The 24,453-nt window shown below is 53.2% G+C and overlaps 1 protein-coding gene across 4 annotated transcripts; it reads right to left on the bottom strand.

Annotated features, from left to right (window-relative positions):
* Nucleotides 1-115: 115 nt before the first annotated feature.
* Nucleotides 116-23,699, bottom strand: EML2 (EMAP like 2). 4 transcript variants are annotated; one of them, XM_065899207.1, is made up of 22 exons: nucleotides 23,465-23,699; nucleotides 20,688-20,906; nucleotides 20,472-20,595; nucleotides 20,183-20,287; nucleotides 18,223-18,251; nucleotides 17,886-18,015; nucleotides 14,742-14,891; nucleotides 13,980-14,049; nucleotides 13,769-13,879; nucleotides 12,622-12,717; nucleotides 11,599-11,733; nucleotides 10,632-10,731; nucleotides 8,254-8,408; nucleotides 7,973-8,098; nucleotides 6,119-6,250; nucleotides 4,005-4,072; nucleotides 3,644-3,732; nucleotides 3,309-3,406; nucleotides 2,724-2,811; nucleotides 2,067-2,162; nucleotides 879-1,009; nucleotides 116-546 (listed from the first exon to the last, which is right to left on the bottom strand). In XM_065899207.1, the coding sequence occupies exons 1-22, from the start codon at nucleotides 23,634-23,636 to the stop codon at nucleotides 421-423; spliced, it is 2,550 nt and encodes an 849-aa protein (XP_065755279.1). In that variant the 5' UTR covers nucleotides 23,637-23,699; the 3' UTR covers nucleotides 116-420. The 4 variants fall into 4 exon arrangements, with proteins under 4 accessions (XP_065755279.1, XP_065755280.1, XP_065755281.1 ...); XM_065899208.1 differs by lacking the exon at nucleotides 23,465-23,699 and adding an exon at nucleotides 21,798-21,807 and having other exon boundaries at nucleotides 421-546; XM_065899209.1 differs by lacking the exons at nucleotides 20,183-20,287; nucleotides 20,472-20,595; nucleotides 20,688-20,906; nucleotides 23,465-23,699 and adding an exon at nucleotides 18,784-18,803 and having other exon boundaries at nucleotides 421-546; nucleotides 14,742-14,944; nucleotides 17,876-18,015.
* Between the last annotated feature and the right edge of the window lie 754 nt (nucleotides 23,700-24,453).

The raw sequence follows: 24,453 nt of genomic DNA, 5'->3' as shown, positions 1-24,453 counted from the left end.
AAGACCTGATAATGGTGTCTCATCACAAACGCTGTAATATATGCACACCCCACACACACCTCATACATATACACCTATAGACACAATCTATGGACACACCATATACACAGACCCTGACACTCCACCTCAGTGCACGTGTTTTTATTTCCGGATGATATAAAATAATAAACTTAAAAAACACCCCAAACCAAACACCCTAATGGCTCCCCCAAAGCAATGTGCCCCCTTTTCCCACCCCAATAAATAGAGACTTCTGTCTGTCAGTCCACCCTCCCACCCCCATAACCCCCTTTGCTATAGACATACTCTGGGTATATATTACTCTACTCGGCAATAGACATCTCCCGAAAATAGAATTCCAATACTGCCACCTGACTCTACCTGGGCCCCATGTTCCTGGGAACCCCCCCACCTGCCAGTTCAGACCACCCGCCACTGCAGCACGCTGGTGTCCTTGCCCCCTGTGGTCAGGGCCACACTGTCATCCCACAAGAAGGCCACATTTGTCACATGGCTGCTGTGTCCGCCGTATTTGTGGCTGAGAGCCTGTGATATGGAAAGAAGGAAGTGAAAGGAAGTCATCTGTCTTGTTCACTGCTGTTCCCTGTATTCCCTGGGCCCAGGCATTCGGTAAGTGCTCAATAAATATTTCTTGAGTTAATAGGAAAAAGAACCAAAGATCTCACAATGCAGATGCTCAGACCTTTAGCACTACAGACTTGGTAATTTATCGACTTTCAAGTTAAGAAAGGCCCCTGGGATCAAGCCACTGCCCTCCTTGTACAGCTGGTGAAACTGGGATCCAGAAAGGGCTGCCTTAATCCTGCCTGCAGTGCTGCTTGGTACCTCCACCCTGCCAGCCCCCCAGAGGGACTCACTCGAGGCTGACAGCAGGGGTAGCTAAACAGGTGGACTTTGCCAAAGTCATCAGCTGAAGCCAGCAACTTCCCATCATGGGAACGGGCCACGGCATTGATGTCAGTACCATCTGCTCCCTCAGACCAGATCCCTGCGGGCAAGATTGGGGGTGGCTGGTGGTAAGATGGCAGCTGGGGCCAGGGACCCCCAAGGCGAGTAGGCCCCAGCCCCAGCCTCCCTGCCTCTCTCTCACCTAGCCCGTCTCTAGCCGGGGATGAGAATTGGAATAATCTTTTGGAAATGCTTATCTGACCCTATCCCTCTATAGCTCAAAGCCCTCCCATGGGGAATTCCCTGGCGGTTCAATGGTTAGGACTCCACGCTCTCACTGCCAAGGGCCTGGGCTCAATCCCTGGTCAGGGAACTAAGATCCCACAAAAAAAAAAACCCTCCCATGGCCCAGGCTTCTCGCCATGACCCCCAAGCTCTGCCTTGTCCCCCACACTGCTCCTGCCTTGTCCTTACCAGTGCTTCCCTTGAACTCTGCAATGATTTAGCCATCCTGCCTTCTTGCATTTCTCCAAATACCAAGCTCTGTCACCTCTAGGCTTTTATACATGGCTATTATTCTCTTTGCCTAGCCACTGCTTTCCTTCTTCACCACCCTAGAACCTAACTCCTCATCCTGCAGATCCAGTTCGGATGTCCCTTCCTCCAGGAAGCCCTCCCTGACTCCCTCCTAGGCTGGGGCCAGGTGTCCTCTCTGGACTTCCTTGTCCCAGCCCAGTCTACTCTGGGTGGTCTGGGGACAGGTCTCCCTCTTCCACTGGACTGTGAGACCCATGATGGCAGGGTCAGGGCTGTCGTGGTCACCACTGGGTCTTAGCACTGCCCAGCTGGGCACACAGGTGCTCAGGGGGTATGTGTTGAGTGCATTAATGCCTGAATGAATGGGTGACTGGGACACAGGCTGTGTGAATCTCCCTGGGCCAGGTGACACCCCCAATTGTTCTCATTTCATTACAGTTCCAAGGGATCTGAGTAGTCACCTCACCCTAACCTTTCCTCTTATACAAATACCGCTGCTCACATGTTTAAAGGAATGAGTTTCCCACCTTAGAGGTAATAAGAGACTGTGAAAACCACCAGTCAGGGATGTTTCTTGGAACTCCTGTCCTCAGCAAGACTTTCCCCATTCCAGAACTTACCAAACACGCCAAAACCCAGGACACAGGTAGCCGTGGCCCATTCCACGTTCCTCACAGCATCTGCAGTAGTGATCTGCTTACAGGTAGCTGGGTCCCCTGGGGCAGAAAATGGGAGGAGGTGTTCAGAGCAGAAAGAACTACTGGGAATTCCCTGGCGGTCCAGTGGTTAGGACTCCGCGGTTCCACTGCAGGGGGCACGGGTTCGATCCCTGGTCGGGGAACTAAGATCCGGCAAGCTGCGCGGCAAGGCCAAGAAAACCAAAAACCAAAAACCAAACGGAAAGAACTACTGACTTAATTCATCCATTCCACAGACAATGGGCACTGAGGTCCGACACAGGAGGCTAATTCTACCTCTCCAGACTGGTGCTAGATCCTGGGTGGTGACATCTCAAGACGAGAGCAGGGGTATCTGCTTAGAAACCTGTACCCCAGCCATCCAACCCGGAGGGGGAGGAACTGGTTAAAAGTTGGGTCCACCAGGGAGGAAACCAGAAGCCAGGAGACCAGCCAATCAGATCAACCCCTGAATAAAACAGCCAGAGGAGAAGGGACTTGAAGCCCCTGCTTCCCCTTCCAGAACCCAGGGAAGGCTATGCAAATCGCACACGCAATAGAGGCTGAAGGAGGAATGCCTTTGGGTTTCAGAGAACTCACAGTACAGAATCTCGTAGTCCCCAGAGTTGGTGACGAAGCAGCTGCTGTCCTGGGCCCAATCCAGGTGGGTGATAAAACTGGAATGGCCCTGCAGGGGAGGGAAGGGGCGGAGTTAGAGCTGGAGCGGGTAGGATCAGACCAGGATGGGTGGAAGGCAAAATACAAAGGTAGGGTGAAAACACAGGGGGTCTCGAGGAAAGATACACAAGCCTTTGGGGTGTGGGGACGGGGCCACACTATCATGGGCGGGGCCAGACTGTGATGAGCGGGGCTAGACAAATAGGGCTTAGAACACAAGGGGGAGTTTAGAACAAGTGGGCAGAGCTAGACACGGAGGGGCGGGCTTCGACTGCAAGGGGCTGGGCTACACAGAGGGTGTGCTTAGAACGTGAGGGGCGGGGCTACACATAGGGACGGCCTTTAAACACAGGAGAGGGTAAATGTGTGGGCGGGGCTAAAACTCCTTGAGGTGACCAGGGCAGTCAGTTGAGTGTTGAAGATGTGCGCCCTTGAGGTAGAAAACTGGTTAATTCTGCACCCCCTGGACGGGGTGGCGGCGCGGGCTGGGGGCCACTGCCCACTCACCGAGCACTTGCCCAGGCGGCTGACCTTGCGGCCGCCCTGGTCCACCGTGTACAGGTACACCAAGTTGTCGTGGGAGCCCACGGCCAGGTACGCCCCGTCTGGGGGAGGGGGAGGGGGCTATGAGGAGGCACCCAGGCTCTACCCCTCCTCTCTCAGATTCAGCCCCCCACTATCCCAGACTCCTCAGTAGTCCCAAGTTCCATCCCTGCCACAGGCCTGGCCCCGCCCTTAGGCCGTGCCACACAGACTCCACCCCTTCCCCCTGCCAGTAACTCTTGAGCTTCAGTTCCCAGGCCTGGCCTCTCCAAGGTCCCCTCCCCGGCCCCGGCCCTCACCTGGAGAGAAGCTGACCACTGAGATCTGTTCATTCCCATCTGTATGGATGGCCACCAGGTCATGGGTCTCCGTGTCCAGCAGCAGCCATCTTTAAGGAGAAGGCATGGTGGGAGAGGAGGGGTAAGCTGATCTGGTAGAGAAGGGTGGCAATCTGTGGGGCCTGAGGGAAGGACCCCAGAAAAGATTAGGGAGAGAGGCTGACTCCAGAGGAATGTTGGGAGATCAAGGCCTGGTAAACAGTTGGTACCTAATTATCATTCTCTGTAAGCTTTGGGGCAGTAGGGAAGGCAGGGGGAGGTGATCAAGGGATAGTGCCTGGGGGGCGCAGAGAAGCCCTCCCCAAATGCCCATCAGCTTTACCTGCCCGTCGCCGTGCCAATGGCCAGGACACAGCCACTGGGGTGGAAGCCAGCAGAGTAGGCCGGGTCCTGAGGAGGGAGAGAAGAGGAAGGGCTGGGAGCTGGGGTCCCCCTTCCATCTGGCCCACACTTCCCCAGCCTCAGAGGCAACTCTCAGCCTGGCATGAGGGCTCTCACCTCCCTCTGTTGCCCTCCAGTAACCTGCTGCTGCAGATGCTCTGGAAACCACTCTCCTTTCCTTTAACATGTCAGCTCGAAGAGAAAATATTCCTCCTTTCACTGTTGACTCTGGATCCTTTTTCACTCCTGTTTTAACCTCCCACAGCTTTATAAACCCAAGATGATTTCCTTAGGGACTTTTCTACTAGTGAGATCGTTGGGACAAAGGCTATCCATATTTTTAAGGGTTCTGATATATCATGCCAATTTGCTTTCCCTTATAAAATTATATTGACTTATCATTAGGCTTGTCTGAGTGCCTGTTTCCCCATATCTTTATCTAACTCCTAGCACAAAATTTTTAAATTTCAGGGGCATTTGGTTGATTTGCAGGCAACAGAGCACCATGGAATCAGACGTGGTTTGAAACTGTGGCCCTGACACTTCCTCGTTATGTGACATCAAATAACTTTCCCCATCGTGGCCTTGGTTGCCCCAAACGGAGAACATCAATACACACTCCCCAGGACTGTTATAAGCAAGGTGTAAAGTCCTTAGAATGGTAAGCTGGTGAGTAAGATGGCCTACAGGAAGCACTGAATAAAGGTCAGCTATGATTGTAATTACGAACGGCAAGTGATTTTACCTTTCTGGGCCCGTTTCCTGATTTTACCTTCCTGTTTCTGGGCGATCCATCGTCTCTACTGCCTTGTGGAGGTTGGGGTGGGGGGGAGTTAAGAAGACAATGTGGGTAAAGTGCTAAGCCAATGTCAGGCATGGTGGGCAGACTGCCCAAATCAGAATAACCCGAGGGAGCTTGTTCTTATTATAAATTGCAGATTTCTGGGACTAAACTCAGACCTCCTGAACCAGACTTCCCATGCTTGGGACTCAGGATTCTATGTTTCTAACAACTCAGGGGGTTCTTATGCCCTGGCTAGAGAACTGCTGTGCTGAGCACAGGTCCTGGCATATAGTAGGTGCTCAATTAGGCAGCCAGAGTGAGGATTATTATACATGGCCCTAATAATTTCCGGGGTACACCATCCCTGACTCCTAGAAGTTCAAAGGCCATCAAGTGTTCCAGGATCATAGGTAACCCTAGATTCCTGGAGCAAAACCTCAAAGGGTGGTGTGGGGAATATGATGACTGACCTTCTACCATACAGGCAGGAGAGCTTAAAAACTACATTGCCCAGAATCCCTTGTAGCTAGGGTTGGCTGTGATTTGGGTCTGACAATCAGCTGCACCATTGTGGGCTCTGGAAGGTACGAGGTGGAGGCCCCGCTCTGCCACTTCCACTGATCAGTTGGGTTGTGAAAGCAATAGCATTTGCTATGCTGGTGAGCAGTCACTAGCCTTGAGAGGCAAGGGCACAGAGTATCTGTTTTTGGCCAGTGTAAATGTAGCCAGCATTGGGTCACTCTAGAGCAAGATAGTCCAACTGAACCTTCTGCGATAATGGAGATGTTCTCTATCTGCACTTTCCAATATGGTAGCGACTAGCCACATGTTTGGAATGTAGCTAGTGCAATGGAGAAACTGAATGTTTAATTCTACTTACATTTAAAGTTAAGTTTGAATAGCCACATGTATTGGACAGCATAGCTCTAGAGCCAACACTTGAGTGACCACAGCATCCTGGTTCCTGGATTGCAGTTACAATGACAGCATTTTCTTGAACTCAGTGGTTCCTGACTCCCCAACTTCCTGACTGTGGCAGAGGCAGCAGCTCCTCTGGCAGGTCAGTTCTGTGGTGCTGTTCTGGGCTTCTTTCCAGTCAAGAACTCACTCCTCTAGCACTTCTAAGTGAGTTTGTAAGCACCCAGTTCCCTGCATTAAATCTCCTTCTGCTTAAAGACGCCAAGTGTGGCTTCCATTTGATGCACTGAACCCTGACACACTGAGACAAGTCGTTCTGTTAGAATGGCGTGTCAAGTCCCCCATCCCCTTACCTCGATGATCCTACTCCACAGGGGCTGGTGGGACTCCACGCTCCACAGATGCACCAACTTATCCTGACCACATGTCACAAATTGTCCCCGGCTGGGGTGTGTGGCCAGGCCCCACAGCTCTTCCACGTGGCCCTGGCAGAAAGGAGAGATGACAGCATGGAGACTGCCAATCCAGGCCTTTCCTCTGCATCCCCCACCTCCCCAAAGTCTGATGCCAGAAAGAAGTGCTGGACTAGCCCCAGCAACACACTCTCCCCACAGGTTACCCAGGGAAGACCCTTTCCCCAGTCTATCTGAAGGAGGCTGTGATTGGGCAGACCCCTGCCCCAGTGTGGGGCTCGAGGCAAATGTTGCCCCTCCCCCCAGGTCTCTGCTTTCCAGTGTGCACAATGGGAGGCAAGAGACATGATGAGTAGGAGCTTGACTTTGGGAGACAGATGGCGCCCAGCAGGCTGTAGGAACCCATGGAGGGTACTCAGCCTGGTGAGTCTGACTGCAGCTCTCTCTTATTGACTGTGGCAGTCACCTGGGCAGATGACTTCTCCTTGGAGCCTCAGTTTCATCTTCTGTAAAATGGAACCAATCACTGTATGTGGCTCATGGCATTTTTCTGCTCACTCAAATTATGGATGGAAAGTGTGAATAGATGGAAAGTGTATGAGGCTGGTACAAAATGCTCACCAAATGGAAGTGGCTGACTATTATCAGTAGTGATAACATACACTATTAATATATAATTAAAGTAATTAACAATGATAATCAACAGAATTATAATTATTGATATTAGTATAATGATTAATGTTAATAAATAATATAAAGCTAGTAATATATTAATAATATAATTAATACTAAATAATATTGATACTATTATTAGAGGTCTTTAAGGTCCATTCTGGTCTTGGGACCCCTAGGAAATCCCTCTAGCCCTTGTTTTTCCTCATCTTTTTCCATGGAAACAAGAGCCAGAGAGGGGGAATCTAAATGCAGCTGCTGTACGGATCTCAGCTACCATGCAAGAGGTAAAATGCATGTCAGGAGTGAAGGAAGGGGCGGGGGGGGGCTCACTGAACAAGAAGTAATTTTGGCCAAGACTCTTTGAGCCCTTACTCTGTGCCAGGCACCATTCTAAATGCTGTGCATGAATTGACTCATTGAATCCTTACAAAACCCCATGAGTCAGTTCTATTATTCTCCTGGTTCACAGAGGCACAGAGAGGTTATTTACTTGCCTCATATCACACAGCGAGTGAGCAACAGGGCTGTGCTTCGATCCCAGGGTTTTTTTTGTCCGCACCATGTGGCTTGCAGGATCTTCCCTGACTACCGGGGATCGAACCCAGGCCCCCAGCAGTGGAAGTGCAGAGTTCTAACCACTGGACGGCCAGGGAATTCCCCTAGTAGGCTGGGTTTTTTACTTGGATGTGTGGTAGGGTTCTGGCCCACGAGGATGAAGGAATGCGCATCTGAGAAGACTCCAGAGGGTCTTCCTAGATCCTTGTAGCTGAAGACCTGGGAGGTGTGTGGCTCAAGGCCTGTGTGACAACCTGCCAGGGCACTTACAGAAATGGACACCAACCTGACCAGCAGGGGGCAGCACAGCTGGAGCAGGGCCCTGGGACCCCTCTGCTGTGCTACCAGTTAACCCATTGCTGGACCATGGGGTGTTCTGGGGTGGAGTTATGTGTCAGGAGCAGTTAAAGGGAAGGTAAGTGGTGTTTACCAGGCCAGAGGATAAGGGATGGGGCAGGGAGGTGAGGTGAAATGGGAGTGGGAAGAGAGGAGGAATGAATGGTACAGAGGAGAGAAGAGAGGTGGGTGGGGAGGGAGCAGGGCAGGTGCAGAAGAGAAGCTCACCTGGATGAGCAGCGAGAAGCCAGTGTGGACAGAGCCCTGCAGGATGGAGTTGCGGGTGGTCCCCACGTACAGCGTGTCACCCCGGCCCTCTGCCACGGTCCGCACGGGGCCGAAGTCCTCGGGGACCTGAGTAGGCAAAGGGGGGTGGGGGGTAGGCAGATGAGTGTAGGGCACACGCAGAGGTGGGGTTGGGGGGTGGGGGAGACAGGCTGGGAGAGCAGGGTCTAGTATTAGTGGGGTGGGAGGAGGTATCCTCACCTTCATGAGCCTCTCCCCCTCACCTCCGCCTCCTGCAGCTTGCTGTAGTCGGAACCCCAGAGGATCACCCGCCGATCGCGGCCCCCTCCTGACACCAGCGTCCCGTCCCGCAGGGCGCAGAGCCCAAACACGCCGCCATCGTGGACACCCAGCAGGGCCTGTGTGATACGGTTCCCACCTGCAGGGTGGCCAGGGGCAGAGGTCAGCATGGGGAAGCTCCCCCATACTGACCCCAGAAAACACCTCAAACTCTCAATCCTACATCCAGCCATTCACTCAACTTTTCTTCTACCCAGCCTTCCACCCACCCATCTACTCAACCACCCATCTATTCAAATACCCTATCATCCATCTAATAAACCATCTGAAGTAACATCTACCCATCCACCCTTTGATCCTAACCCTAACCCACTTACCCACCCATTCATCCACTCACCTATCTACTGGTCTGTCCATCCATCTATCTACTCACCCATCCAATTACCCATCCATCCAGCCATCAACGCTTCCTTCCTTCTATCCATCCATCAATCCGCCTCTCATCCATTCATTCACCCTCTCTTTCATCTGACTACCCACTCACCAGTCAATCCATCCTTCTATCCAAACATCCACCCATTTTCCATTTTTTTTCCTATCCATCTACCCATTCACCCATCTATCCACTCATCTGTCAACCTAACCATCACCATCGGTTCATCCATCCATTCAGTCAACAATTATTAAACTAGCATTGACTCTGGGCCCAGCCTCATGCTGGGTGATGCTGGGTACTGATGAAGGCAACCTCAGATCCTACCCTCACAGGGATCACAGTCCAGTTTCAGAGACAGACCTACTACCAGTCAGTGACGACCCAACATGGCTGGGGCTGGGATGGGGAAACCCAGGAGACTGTGGGATCCCAGAGTGGGCACCTACCCTGGTGGGCCAGGGAGGGCTTCCTGGAGGAGGGGACAGCTGAGCAAGGATCTGAAGGTTGAGTAGGAGTTGGCTAGGACAACAGAGGGTAGAAAAGTGTTCCAGGCAGAAGGAACAACATGTGCAAAAGGCAGAGAGAACATGGACTATTTAGGAAACTAAAGAAATCTGGTGTGACCAAGTATAACATGCAAGGGACAAGAGAAAGCAGGGCCAGACCATGCATGGCCTCATTGAGGAATCCGGACCTTGCAGACCTCAGTGAGGAATCCAGACCTTATTCTGAGGGATCTGAACTGTGTAGTAATGGAAGGGTTCAGCAGGGGAAGGATAGGGTCAGATTTACATTTGGTTCTGACAACAAACTGAATTGGAGGGGACAAGACTGAAGGCCCGGGAACCAGGGAAGAGGCTGGGGCAGGGACTAAGTGGAGAGGAAGAAAAAGCAACTCTCTTCAATTCCATCCTTCCAGGCTCAGAAGTGGTGCCACGTGTACATACATCCTTTTGTCCACCTATCTTTCTAACCACCCACCCACCCAACATCCTGTAGCCCTGCGGGCTGGACCCAGTGGTGAGACTGGAGATATGGGAACCAATCAGACCAAGTCTCTGCCCTCAGAGAGCTTAGAGTCTGCTGGGAAAGACACACTGCCAATTATTCAGAGCTTATTCTCAGCTGTCTAATCTCAAGAAAAGCTCGAAACAACCGTGTGAGGGAGAGAGTATTATACCCATTTTACAGATGGGGCAACTGAGTCTCAGAAGGGAGCTGACTCTCCCAAGGCCACAGAGAGCACACAGCACCGCTGAGACCTGAACCCAAAGCCTGCCCAACTCCCAAACCCACTCCTCACCCACTACCCCAAGATGAATGGTTACCTCAGCCAATGGATTAACATGTTATGAAGAACTGATTGTTCCAGGAAGTGGTTTGATGACTGAGAAAACTCATTCATTCATTCATTCGTAACTTTACAGTCATCCACTGCCTGGGAAAAGACCTAGTCGTTTATTAACACAGTCGTCCGTTCTGGGGACAGCCATTCATATATTTATTTGTTCACTCACCTAATCACCCACCCATTAAGGACAGCATATTCATCTACTCATTCTTCTATTCACTGGGTAGGACAAACGCTTCATTCATTCATTAACTTTTTCATTCATTCATTGCTCTGGAACAAACCACCTCTCCATCCATCCGTCCATCCACACTGGGTTAACCCATTCATTTATAGCTCAAACTTGATCGCTGCCATGGGATTTGCAGAGGACAAGGGGAGGGAATAAGTGAAGATTTCATGCAGGTGGGGATACTGGAGCTGAGCCTTGATGGAGGTGTTAGAATTGGACAAGTAATGACTTGTATTGTTGTATCGTACATTCCACATCAGCATGCTCCGAGAAAGGGACGCACAGCCAAAGGGAGTCAGGGAGGACCGGGTTGGGGAACCAAACAGGTGGGGCTGACACTGACCTTTGCCCCAGACATAGAGGTTCCCCCCAGAGTCCCCGGTGACCACATCGCCACCCTCCAAAAAGGTCACACACAGCACGTACTTCGGTTTCTCGTGTTTCTAAGGTGGGGGAGAAGGGGAAGGTGTCAGAGGGTCGCTGAAGCCGGGAGGCCTCCCAGAGCTCACCCATCACCCAGGACAATGGTCCAGGGGATGCCCTCCATGCTTTGGGGAGCGGCCCTGTGGGGAGCATCCTCATCTCCAATCCACCTCCATGGAGTGTCACGTTGCCTACAGACCACTTTCTGACCCACCCCGGACCCCCTTCCTCCCTCCTCTCTCTCCTCCCTGACTCCTGTCCCAGTCTCTGTCCTTCGTTCCCCTGCTGTCTTCCGCTTGGATTCCTTTCTCTCTGGTCCCTTGGTCTCCCCCTCTCTGCCCCTGCCCCTCTCCTCTCCTTCCCTCCTGCCCCCTCTTCTGTCTGTCTCCAGGTCCCTCACCCTGCCCCGCCCCACCCTCTTCTCATCTCAATATCTCCGTCTTCATCTCCATCTGAGCCTGGTGTTCTCAGGGCCTCCCCTTTTGGGGTAGAAGCCCCAACTCTCACCAAAGGCAAAGGAGCCCTGTCAGAGGTGTGCCTGCATCTTCTCTCCCAGGCCCTGTGCTTCCTGCTGTTTCTCTCTCTGTCTCTCTTGGCCAGTCAGCCTCTGACCTCGGTTTATCCAGAATATTGACAACCGCAGCAACCCATCTATTGAGCATCCACTATCTGCTAGGAGTCGCTATACTCTTCATCCCACTGAATCCTCACAACTTCAAAGAGTTAAGGTGGATCACGCCACTGGTATGGATAAGGGAACTGAGGCCCCAGCAGGCAATATCTCAGCATTCCTACAACTTCCAGCCCCTGGGGTATCTTCTTGTCTGCCTGGGTGTCCCTGCCAGCCTCCTTCAGGGCCAGCCTGTCCCAGTACCCCTGGCACTCACCTCAAAGAGGCCCTGCCGTTTGCTCATGCCGCCCCCTTCTAGGTTCCAGAAGTAGATGTGGGATTTCCCGCAGGTGATGAGCACGGTGGGGTCTGTGGGGTGGAAGGTGGCCACCAGCACGGCCTCATTGGAGCACTTTAGGGGGTGGGGGAGATTCTGAATGAGGACCTCAAAGCCATCGGGACCACGATACCCAACCCAGGAAGGACTGCCCTATACAACTGTGTGGGTTGTGCGCTTGCACACCCAACTTGCCTGTACCTCTCCTTTACGGGCAAACTAAAGTACAGGAAGCAGGGCCAGCCAGTGAAGCATTATTGTTTTCTTCATCAACATAATGGCAGGCACGAGAGCCCTAACTTTGTACCAAGCTCTGTGCCAAGTACTTAACGTCCATCAACTCATTTAACCCCACAGCACCCTGTAAGGTAAGGCTCATTAGCACCTCCTATTACAGATGATGAAGTGAGGCTCAGAGAGGGGAATTCACTTGCCTAAGGACACACAGCCAGATTGTGCCCAGAATCAAGTCACTGAGAGCCCAGCCTCTCAACTACTTCTCTTTCCCCAAGCCATGGGCCCCAATCCTAGGTCTCTTGCCCCCAGCCCAGAATAAGCACGTGACCATGGGCAAGTAGCTCTCCCCTCTACCATGCCTCAGGTTCCTCATCTGTAAAGCAGGTTATTGCCCAGAGATGCAAGTCAAGGTCTGTCTTGGACATCACAGGACAGCAGAACCAGCAGCCACCTTGTACCGATCCTCCTGTTGGGCCTGGTTTGCCCACCCCATATGCCAACATCAAAGCCAAATTATCCCTACAAGGAAGATGCTACCATTATCCCCATTTTATAGATGAGGCAACTGAAGCTCCGAGAAGGCAAGCCACTTGCCCAAAGTCACACAGCCAGCAAATGGCAAAGCCAGGACTTCAACATAAGTCTGATTCCAGACTTGTGAACACTGAGATCTGGCCAATCCCACAGGGAGACCCCAAGGAGAGGGGATAAGAAGGGTTACCTCACCTTGCCATCTGCCACCTTGGTCTCCTTGGCCCAGTCCCACACAGAAAGCATGTGATCGTTGGACTCATCTACCGCACAGAGGAGGTTGCCCCCATTCTAGGAAGAGGAGAGAGGATGGGAGAGGGGCAGGCAGGTCAGGATCCACCCCCTCCCTCCAACACCTTGCCCACTGGGGCATTAGCTACTCAGGCCTGTTTCACAGGCCCTGACCCAAGTCATGTGAAACACATGAAAATATACTCCCCGTCCAGGGCCACACACATTTTAAAGGCTGTTTATAATTTTCCTTTTGAAATGACTCCTCCCTAAGAATTTCCTCTAATTTCCCCTCAGCTACAATTTCTCTGCAAGTAGCCCGAGGTCAGGAATTCTTACTGAGAGCCTCTAATCTGCATTTTCCTATGGAATGACTTTTAGGGCTGTGAAGTTAAACAGTTAATAAAGTCGGGATGATGTTGCTTTTTTATACCTGTAGTTAAGCGCAGGTTAGTTTTGATTTTGCAAAGTTTTCCTTTCCCCTACATTTTGGCAACAAAATAGCTTTATTTCCCCAAAGTTCTCAAGTGTCTCCTCAGGTCTCAGAAAACCTGTGAGGTTCTTAAACTGTCTATGGGATGACAGGTTGTTTTTTATTCCCCGATCCATTGCAGCCAATACTCTGGTAAAATACAGTAAAACTGTAAAATATGATTTAAAAAAAAAAAAAAAAGCCCACCACTCACACACTTGGATGTTGTGTGAATGTCAAATTGCTGGACAAATTCCTAAAGGCTAACTCTCGATTTCTGTGCTTATCTCCTCCATACCTGCCAACACCCACTTAGGATGGTACTAGGAGCCAGGGCTGCCCTAGACACAGGGCTTAAAATGCCTAAGGGTTAAGGACCCTTCCAGAATGAAAGGTGGTGTGAAAAAATAATGCAGAAAGTGTTAACTGACGTACAAAGGATCACTGAGGAGTTTTCTCTGCGGAGCAATCATGACACATGGTCCCCTCGTAAGGGCTAATAGAGCAGGCTTGTGAGGCCACAAATGTGGGCACACAGCCTGGAGGGCCAGGGGGCGTGGCCAGCACCTGTGAGGCCATGATGAAGGCCTCCAGCCCCAAGGGGCACCCGGGGCAGGCGAGGGATGGCACAGGACTTACAGATTTGGAAAAGCCCACACAGCACACAGCTCTGTCAAACACCCCCAGGCCCAGTACGTGTAAGGTGGAGAGGGAAACGGAGTCCCAGACGCGCACGTGGGGCGGCAGTGGCTGCAGGGAAGAGAGAGGCCGGTTACCTGGAGGGCCCAGCTTCCTGACCCACCCACGACTCCATCCCAGTCTCCAGGTCCTGCCCCCTCCACTCTGTTACCTTCCCCTCCTTAGTGGTGCCTGCCACCTGTCCAGTGGCGATGGTGACCATATCAGGGTGGACAGCCAGGCTGAGGAGAGAGAGGGCAGATGGACAGGGCTCAGCAGGGGGGTGCTCGCAGCACACCAGGACCCCTCCCACAGCAGGCCACAGTCTCGAAGCCTGATTATTCATTCCGCAGTTTGCTTGACTGAGTTACTTAGTCAATAAACACTGATTCAGCTCTTCAGTAGCAATAAGGGTATACTCTCTGGGTACTCCGGCTCAGAAGCAAGACTCAGGCCTGCGTCTCTAACTCAAGTGCCCAGAGGGCTCAAGCCTGTACCACAAACGGTCAGGAGAACACACCCATTTAAAAGGGCTGTCAACAATAAAATAAAATAAAAGGGACTTCCTTGGAGGTCCAGTGGTTAAGACTCCAGGCTTCCACTGCAGGGGGCATGGGTTCGATCCCTGGTTGGGGAACTAAGATCCCACATGCTGTGCGGTGAGGCTAAATATAAAAAAATAAAAAATAAAGGGGCTGTCACCACAGGGCTCCAACACACTGTGGGATAGTTTGGGGTGCCCACTTGAAGTTTTCAAAAGAAGTGAAAAATTCAGGCATCTGAGTGAATTCACCGACATTTGACGTATTGATAATCAATCCACATTTTTTTCCCCCTGAATTCAGCCTGTTGGCCAGGGAAGGCCTGGCCCCACCCACCTCCCCTAAGAAGGTCCCAAGCAGGAAATATTTGGCATCCTCCTCCCAGGCCTCACCACTTGATGTCATCATTGTGTCCCAGGTAGTGCCGCTGCCTCTGCTCCTCCACACTGTATAGCACAGCCACAGAGGCCACGAAGTACACTATCTCCCCTGTGGGCAGCAGGTAAAGGTTGGCGCGGCAGTCTCGGCCACGGTAGCCATAGCTGGAGGTGCCCAGGGGCTGGTTAAAGAGCCTGTTTTGCATTGCATCTGCTGACTGACTCCCAGATGAAGGTCATCAGAGCTAGGTTTTCCTGTTTCCACTCTTACCCCTGTGGGAGGTTGAATGATGGTATCCCCCAAAAATATGTCCACCAAAATATTAACCCCTGGGAAGTGTGAAGGTGACCTTCCTTGGAAAAGGAGTCTTCGCAGATGTAATTAAGGATCTCAAGACGAGATCATCCTGGATTATCTGGATGGGCCCTAACTCCAGCAACAAGTGTCCTTATAAGGGACAGAGAAGAAAAGACACAGACACAGGGTGGGAGAAGGCGGTGTGAAGACAGAGATTGGAGTAAAGCAACTATAAGCCAAAGAACCCCAAGGGTTGCCAGTAGCCACCAAAAGCTGGGAGACAGACAGGGGCCTCTTCCTCATCTCTCCATGGCTCCCGCACCTCCTTCAGATCTCTACTCAACTGTCAGCTCCTTGGAGAGGCCTTCCCAAGCCTCTCCCAAATAGTTCCCAGCTGTTTAAAACTGCAAACTGGAATTCCCTGGCAGTCCAGTGGTTAGGACTCAGCGCTTTCACTTCCGGGGCCTGGGCTCAATACTTGGTTGGGGAACTAAGATCCTACAAGTCGCGCCACGGCCAAACACAAACAAACAAAAAAACCGCAAACTCACACACCCTCAACTGCCCCCATCCCCCTCCCTCTTCATATTCCTGCAGTACAGTCATCAGCATCCCACACGTTATCTGTTTATTTTGTGTCTCCTGAACTACAGTGTCTGCTCCAGGGGGGCAGGGACCTCTGTCCATTTTGTTTACTGATGTACCCCTTGTGCCCAGATCAGGGCCTGGTACACAGCAGACATGAGTTCAATATTTGTTGAAGGAATGTGACCCTCCTCTGTTCAGAACTTTCTGTGGCTCCCCAGTTCCCCTAAGACAAAGCCCAAGCTCCTCCACTGGCCTGGTTTGCCCCTCCCTGGCCTTAGCAGGGCTTCTGCCCTCCTTTGCTCTCTGACCTTGGAGTTTCTCAAAACACTAAGATCACTACTGTCACCCAGGTCTTGGCACTAACCTTCCCCTTTGCCTAGCACACACTACCTGCCACCCTTCTCAGTTGCCCTGTCCTCAGATCAAGCTTCAGGCTCTCTTCCTCCGCTAGATTCATCCCACTTATCTGATCAATTTGTTAACGTCACCTATTCCTTAATGAGACTATCAGTTCCACAGTGGCCAAGACTGGGCTGTTTTGTTCTCTTCTACAACTCCTCCTCTGAGAAGCCTTCCCTGATGCCCAGGCTGGGTCAGCTGCCCTCTCTGGGTTCTCCCAATCCCAGCCTGAGTGGTCATTGTCACGGATTCTGTCCCCACACTGGACTGTGATTTGGGGACTGTTGGAACCCAGCCCTTAGCCCCAGAATGTTCAGGAAACATTTGAATGAATGTCGATATGTGTATCCCGACCCCACAGAAACTGCTTCACCCTGCAGCCATTTGGGGCTGGGGAATGAGGCCTATACTGACTGTTGCTATCTCAACTGCTTTTCTTTTGATGCTCACTTATCAAGCCCAGCTTGACATGACAGCATGGTATTCTTTGACTCCCGCGAATATTTCCAGCTGCCTTAAAGAGGCTCTGGGCTCCCACATTCATCCCTCCTCCAGAGCAGAAACCAAGGCGAAGAGAGGAAGACAGGGACTGGGTCCCTAAGATGCTGATCCCAAGCCCCAGTCTGCATTTTGGGAAAAGCCTGGGGCTCAGAATCAGAGCTCTTGCCTCAGATCTGCTGACTCCCTAGAACAGGGCTTGATATCCCCTCTCTTTTTTTTTTTTAATTTTATTTTATTTATTTTTTTATATAGCAGGTTCTTATTAGTTATCTATTTTATACATATTAGTCTATATATGTCAATCCCAATCTCCCAATTCATCCCACCAGCCCCCTCCCCCCTTGGTGTCCATATGTTTGTTCTCTATGTCTGTGTCTCTATTTCTGCCCTGCAAACCGGTTCATCTATACCATTTTTCTAGGTTCCACATATATACATTAATATATTTGTTTTTCTTCCTGCTTGGTCCCCTCTCTTGACCTCAGTTTCCTCATCTGGAAAGAAAAGGTAATAGTTCCCAACCTGCAGGCCTCAGAGAGCTCTCGGAGGCCACTTGTTGTAAAAATATATTCTCAATCCTACAAAAGAGAAGGATCACAGTATTCAACGTATTTATACTTGAAAGAGCTTTGAACAGTGCCTGGCATATAATAAGTGCTCAATAATGATTAGTTATTATTTTAATCAATCTCTGTTTATGGGGCCCATATGATGAGCACATTGTTTCACAGCCTTATGAATCTGAGATCACAACACCCATTTTTCAGAGGAGTCAACTGAGGCACAGAATGGCAAGGTGACTTGTCCAGGGTCACGAAGCCAGCCAGAGGCTGGGCTGGGGTTTCAACCCATTTCTGCCAGGCTCCAAAGACAGGGTTCTTAACCATTATCAACTTCTTCCATTTCTCAAATACACCAAGCTCACTCTGACCGCAGAGCCCTTAGACCTGCCGTGCCCTCTGTTCTTCCTAGGCTGGCCCCTGAATGTCCGATTCTCAGCTCAAATGCCCTCTCCTCAGAGAAACCCAGTTACTCCTCTCACTTGAGCTTAGTTTACTGTATTCCCAGACTGTGTGAGCTCAGGGAACACAGCCCACATGTAGACGAGGATGTGACAGATGGAGGGCGCTCAGCAAACATTTGCTCCTTGAATGAATCATAAAAGGTCATGTCAGCTAACCTGCCTTCCTCTGCTCCCTCCAGACTCCAGTTCTTCCTGACCCCTAAAGCCACAGAGGCCTGGAAAGTCCCACCTTCAGTACAAAGGCCCTCCCTCCAGCTGAAGTCCCACACCAGAAAGGCTCTGGTCCCTTCCAGGCTGGGGGCGGGTGGGTTGGGAGAAGTGGGAGGAAGAGATTAAAGCAAAAGGATACACCCAGTCCAGCTTGAGACGGCAGGAAGGCAGCTCGGAGCGTGTATCCAGGCTGTAGCTGGGTGCCAGCTCGTCGGGGATCAGCATGAGCACAGGGCGGCCCCTCAGGAACATTTTCACGGAGCCCTCCTCTGCCAGAACACCCCCAGAGGTCAGGTGCTGACGCCAGCCCCCAACCCTATTTCCTTTCCCCTTCCGACTTCACTTTTTTACTTTTTTAATTAGTAGAGGTGGGGAAAATGAGGCCAAAGAGGCAAAGGCCCAGCCAGTAGCCAGGCTTCCTGACCTCCAGCTCTGGCTTCTCACCCCAGGAAGCCCCACCCATTCTCCCTACTTACCCATGCTGAAGATAACTTCTTTGGTTTTGCTGTCAGGCAAGGGAAAAAAAAAAAAAAAGAAAAGAAAAGAAAAGAAAGAAAGCCCTAATTAGCAGGCAAGTCAGAAATTGGGAGAAACCACTTCCCCACCCCAGCGCTCCCCGGAGGTATTTGATGAAAAATGGGGGCCGAGTAAGGAGCGGAGCGCTGCCTCTCTGCAGGCCGTGTGCTTTGCTCGGTTGATCTTGCAGAGCCTAAGACACAGGCCCAGAGAGGCAGTGATCGCCAAAGATCAAACAGCACGAAGTGGCAGGGACGCGATCCTGAAAGAGGAGCGTCACGGGTACCCCTCCCACCTAATCAGCACGGTTCTCCCAACGCTCCCCACCCCCAGTCCCACAGAGCCCCAAACTTCAAGCAGAGAGGGAAGAGGTGAGGGTTTAAGGGAAGGGGCGTGTCTCCAACTCCCTTTCCTGACGGAAGGTGGTGATGCCCGCGGGTCTGGGTCCCCGGAGAAGGGGGAAACCTGGGATCCAGATCTCGGTAGCGCGAGGAGGAGGGGGGTGTGCCAGAGAGTCTCACCCAGCTCCAAAGCTACTCATGGCGGCGGCTGGCGAAGCTTCGGGGCCGGGGGTGGAGCCGGGACCGGCTCCGCCGCTTCCGGCCCTGGGAGGCGCCCACGCCGCCGCGCCCTGCCCCGCCCTCCACTGCCAACCCCGTAGCCGGAGGGTCACACTGGGTCTCAGGTCCCTGGCTGCGGGTCCTGATACCAGGCTCTTTTTTGGGGGGAGGGAGAGTGTTTTTTGAGAACATGGACTCGGGGACGTGTCTGCCTGAGTTCAAACCCCAGCTCTGCCAGTTCCTAGCAGTGTGGACAAGTTGCCAAACCTCTTGCCTCGATTTCTTCACTTTTAAATTGGGGATAAAAAAAATACATACCTCTCGGGTGATTGCGAAGCTTAAATTAGTTAATTCATGTAACATGCCTTGCGTGGTGCCTAGCACATAGCTTCTGTACGTGTTTGCCATTATTTCAGTGAGGTTGAAATGTGTGATCTTTGACTCTGGTCCTGCCTTAGTCTGGTCCTGCCTTAGGCCGGACCCGCCAAGCCCTGACCACGCCCACTGCATCAAGACTCCACACTCAGGTTTTTACACCGCCCAGACCTTCAGTGTGGCCCGGGCTCTGGGAACTTGACCACGCCCAACATTCTGATCATACACACCTCTCCTTCCGATCCTGCCCCTGAACTGACAGCTCTCCATGGAACCGCCTACCCTCCTCAGGTCCGGTTAAACTTCAGACCGTGACCACTTTCACCTAGAGTCCCTTCAAGCCTACTGATATCTGCCCACGCCCACATATGACCACGCCCAACTTTCAAACCACGCCCATTTCCACTTGGCAGCGCCCCAGGCTCCCCTCCGCCCAGCTTCTTGCGTCGGACACTACGGCACCTGGTCTTAGCCCATTACCCCCACCCCAGATTCTGATTCTGCCCTGGCTAACCCTCTGGCCACACCCTCAAATTCCAATCACTTCCCTCCCTCTGATTACCCCATTTCCTGCAGAAACTCCTCTGAGGGTCCTGCCCTGGCTACATCTCTGAGACTCAACGGGGACTCTCCCCTTTACCTTAATTGCCACGCCCACAAACCTGGATCCTCCCTAACTTCTACTCCGGCTCAACCAAGAGACGCTAATCATCCACGATTCCTAGGTTCTAGTCCAGCCCCTTAATGCTTTGACCACGCCCCTCCATGTTGGTTCCGCGTTTCCATGCCTCCCAGTTCAACCACGCTATCTCAAGATTGGTCTCTCCGAGCCTCCGGCACTGTTTCCGCATTCTGAACTAGATGACCGGCCTTTAGGTTATCACCTCGTGGCCTGGGGCATCACCCTAAATACCCCATCCTTTTCCAAGCCTAACTGGGGTCCTGGCCCCACCCATTGTGTCACGACCCCGCTTCGGACACCTACCCTTCCTTTTTGGCGCTACAATTGCTGCTAGAGGATGTGGTGCGGCTGCGGGGGTCCTCGCGGCGCACTGAGGCGAGGCGCTCTGGTGACAAGTAGCGGCGGGCACTGCGAATAGAGAGCACGTAGGTAGGGGCAGAGCCCGCGAGGCCAGCAGGCGAATGCCGGAGGCGAGCAAGAACTTCCCCGGACCTTCCACTGCTGGTGTTCGGACATATGAGTCCATCCGTTTCCACATAAACAGCCTCCGAGGTCTTGGAGGAAACTGGGGACCCTGGCTTCCGTGACTTACCTGCGCCCGGAGGTCGCCTCCTTTTTGGGGGAGGATGGGGACGTGGCATAGCCGCCCACGCGCCGCGGGGGTCCCGAGCCATTGAGGGGCGTCCTAGTGGGAAGACCTTTCAAGAGCTGACACACTAGAGGAATGGGGTTAGAGGACAGAAGGGGGTGAGTGTGAGGTCCTGGCCCCAATCCCTCCCATCTCACCCCTCCAGTTTAGCGAAGATACCCGAGGCTGTGGTGCCTAGGCGCGGAGGCGCCCGGCCCTTGGGGGTGCCCCGCGCGCGCAGAGCAGCGCCTTGCTCCTCGCATGCCCGCAGGCGACGCAGCGCGTCAGCCAGCGCGGCCTTTAGGACCGCCAGCTCGTCTTCCTGCAGCTGCAGCCGCTGCTCCAGCGCCGACACGCGGTCGTCCACCTCCATCCCGCTCGTGCCCGACAAATTGTCATCTGGAAGGCAAGGGAGCGCTGGCTGCGGGGGGCCACCCAGCAGCTACAACGCCCGAGGTGAGATGTCCCTCCAGCCTTCCCCGGTCTAATCCTGGGGCGAGCCACGCCCCCTTCCTCTCCAGTAACCTGGGGCTGGGACGCTTGGATGTGGGCCAAGAAAAGGGGAAGGAAATCCCCATAGCTCTCAGCCCTTGTCCGCACACTCCTCTCTGCTGCAGCGCCCTGGAGGCGTGACCTTAGGGAAGTCCCCTCCTCTCTAACCTTCTAGGAGACTACGAATCAAGAGCCTCTCGACTCTGGTTTTAAGATTCTATGACTAAGATGCTAAATACATATGAGTCATATCAACATTTTAAGGATGACAACCAACTTTTCGCTAGTGACACCAACATTCTAGAATTGATTCCCAATATTCTCTGACAAATATCAAGATTTTATCGCGGGTACTAACATTCCCTCTCTGTTTCTAAGACCTTCCAAGCTATAAAGGTCGTGCCTGGTCCCTCGCCTTCACATTCCCTCCTCACCAAGGGGTTCGACACACGAGCCTGCTGCAAGGACAGAGTTTCTGCGGCCCCTGACGGCAGATTTGGGAGTTGCAGGCAGCGCATCCAAGACCCGAGACCCACGAAAGGGAGATACCCGCGGGGATCTGACACGCAAGCTTTCTTCCCCGACCCGAGCTTCTCCCCTCTATTCCCCTCCTTTATTTGGCTTATGTACCCCATGCCCCTGATTCGGCTCTCCCTCTCCCCTCTAGGCCATGGGTACAACCGAATAACTCCTCCATCTCCCGCGGGGGGCCCCCCCACCCCTCCCATTTTTCCCGAAGTGGGAGGGGCAGAGGACCAAGGTGGTCCCCCCTCCCCCTCCCTCCCAGACCACTCATACCCAGACTCATTGCTGGCAACAACCAAGAAACCCTGGCTCCCAGTCGGGTAGAAGTAAGGGTGGTACCATTAACAGGAACCGGGCGTGGAAGTAGCACCTGCCATCCCCTGTCCGTAGGCCGCCCCGCCCGTCCGCTGGGCTCCGCAGTGCAGCCGTCTATCCCGTCCCTCCCTCCCCCCCACCCCCCGCAGCCCAATCGCCTGCCTGGCCTTGCCCGCCCTGCCCCCCACCCAGCTCCTCTCTGGTCGGGTGCCTGGACCTGCATTGGAAGGTGGGGGCCTCCCGAGGTCTGAGGGAGAGAGCTGTCAGGACTTGGAACTCATAAAAGGAGGAATCTCAGGGTCCCGTTGGCAAAACGTTTTGCAAAAGAGGAAACTAAGGACGGAGGTTGGGGAGTGTGCACAGATCACCAAAGGTCAAACAGCCAATAGATGAGGTGCAGGAGGGCCTGGTCACCTCCTTGTGCCAAGACCCCTCTTACCTACCATTAATAATACTACCCCCCCAAATGAGATCTGTTATAGGGAGCTTACACGTGGCAGGCACTCTTCTTGCAAAACACTTAGCACCTCACCTGGCTCTGGTTATGTGCTCAGTAAATCCAGAATATAATTAACTGTTATATGGTACCCAGTGCTCCCAGCAACTCTAGCAGCTGTAGTATTATACCCATTTTAGGAGGCAAGAAGGTGGAAGGGGACTGAGACCTAGAGAGTTGAAGGTGCTTGTGCATGGACACACAGCCTTTCAGCAGCAGAACAGGTACATGACCCCAGGCTTAGGCACCCTGTCAGCCTGCCTCTTAGAGGGACAGAGGAGACAAAATAAGCATTCTGGAGCTCTGCCAACTTCAGTGGTCCCTGACACTGTGCTGTGTGCCCAGGGGAGTGAGCCTCCAAATGGAAGAGAGTTCCTTCTCAGGGCCCCTGAGTGAAATGGGGCCCCATCCAGAGAGCCAGCTGCATTCTGAGGCCTTGGCCTGCCCACCCCCCACCCACCATGACTCAAGTCCTCTGCTCCCTCCTGACCATTCCCCCACCTTCAGCACTTTTGCCCGGAAACCAGCCCCCACTTCCCACTTCTCCCATCCCTCCCTCCTCCCCTCTGCCTCCAGCTTCCCTCATCTGGGCCTGACACCCACAGTGACCTTTCTTGTATTGTACCCATTTGTCTAGGGAGAAGGGATGAGTCCTAATGGGTGGGAGGGGCGGGGCCTGAGGATTTGGGGGATATAGTCGAAGCAAAGTCCTCTGGTCATCCTACCCAGTCCCACATCCAGCCCACAAGCCAACACCAAATACCACTCTCCCCCTAATCTGTCCCTCTGCTAGGGAGAAGGAGGAGGGTCCCAGAGGATTGAGAGGGGATAGGGAACGCAGAGTTCCAGACCTCCAGGCCTCCCCCGCTTCTGCCCCAAGCTCCTGAGGTTCTGCTCCTTTCTCTCAGTTCAGCCACCTCCGAAAAAGGGGAGGGTTGAAGAGGGTGGGGGACTGGGATCAGGGCTTTGGGGATCAGGGAGCTTGCTCTAGGGTCAGGGTCCTGCTAGGGGAGAAAGGAGAATCTTCAGCAAGCGGCCAGGATGGGGACTTGGAAGGAGGAGGTTGGGGCAGGAGGAGATAGGTCCAGCCCTGGGCGGGGCCAGGGTCGGAACTGAGGAGGGGTCTCACCGTTGCAGTATTGAAGCAGGGAGGACGTGTCGTAGAGGCCGCAGAAGGCCGGGCCGCGCTCCGCCATTGCCCCACCACAGCCACCGCCAGCCCCCCCGGCCCCAGCTCGGGCCTGGGCTCCCCCCCCAGGTCCTGCCTCCCGTTGCCATAGCAACGCCCTTCGTTCCAGCATCCCCGGCTCGGCCTGCCCGGCATCAGGCGGCCGACGCCGGGCCTGGCACCGGGGTCATCCCCCAGGATGCTCAGAAAAGGGGGGGTCGGAACACCCCCTGCCAGGCCCCCCAACACAATCTTCGGGCCGGGATTGGCTGACCCGAGATCCCCCTCGGTACTGTCTGGTCCCGCCCACAACAGGCGCGTATTCTCTTTAGACACCCCCGCCTGTTCAGGACCAATGAGAGCCTGTCGCGCAGGCCCCCTCCGCCAATAGGGGTGCAGAAGGTTTGGAAGGGGCAGGGCCTTCTCTGCTTTTCAGCCCGAAACATAGCCCCCCGGCTCTTAGAGGAAGATAGGGTGGAAGAAGACACTCCACACCCCGCAAACCTCCCTAATCTTCTATTGGATTTTCGAGAAGCCACCTTGCAAGACTAGAGCCTGACCCTAGAGTCTCAAATCCGCCCAGATATCCACTAGCTCCGCCCTGGAACTCTTATTCTAGCTCATTTCTTAGAACTCTTGTTTATTCTATCTACGCCCGCCCCCAGGGCTCTTAACTCCACCCCCAGAATCCTGAGGGGGCAGTTAAAGTTCTATTCCCGCCCCCAGAGCTTTTGGCACCGCCCCCTAAGCATCTCAGGGCGATGGTGCTTGGCCCAGAGCCCTTGACTCGGCCTCCTGATAGGATTGGCTCCGCCCCTTAAGTTTTATACTCCTACCCGCAAGTCTGTTAGTCCCTCCCTAACCTTTCCTTCCACTTTCCTATTGGCCGCCCCAGGCCCTTAGCTCCTCCCCTACAGCGTTCATCTCCCATAACCTTGTATCCAGTCCGG

This window comes from Phocoena phocoena, chromosome 20 (genome assembly GCF_963924675.1).
Source record: "Phocoena phocoena chromosome 20, mPhoPho1.1, whole genome shotgun sequence".
Classification (NCBI taxonomy): Eukaryota; Metazoa; Chordata; class Mammalia; order Artiodactyla; family Phocoenidae; genus Phocoena; species Phocoena phocoena.
This window is presented reverse-complemented; position numbering and strand designations above follow the sequence as displayed.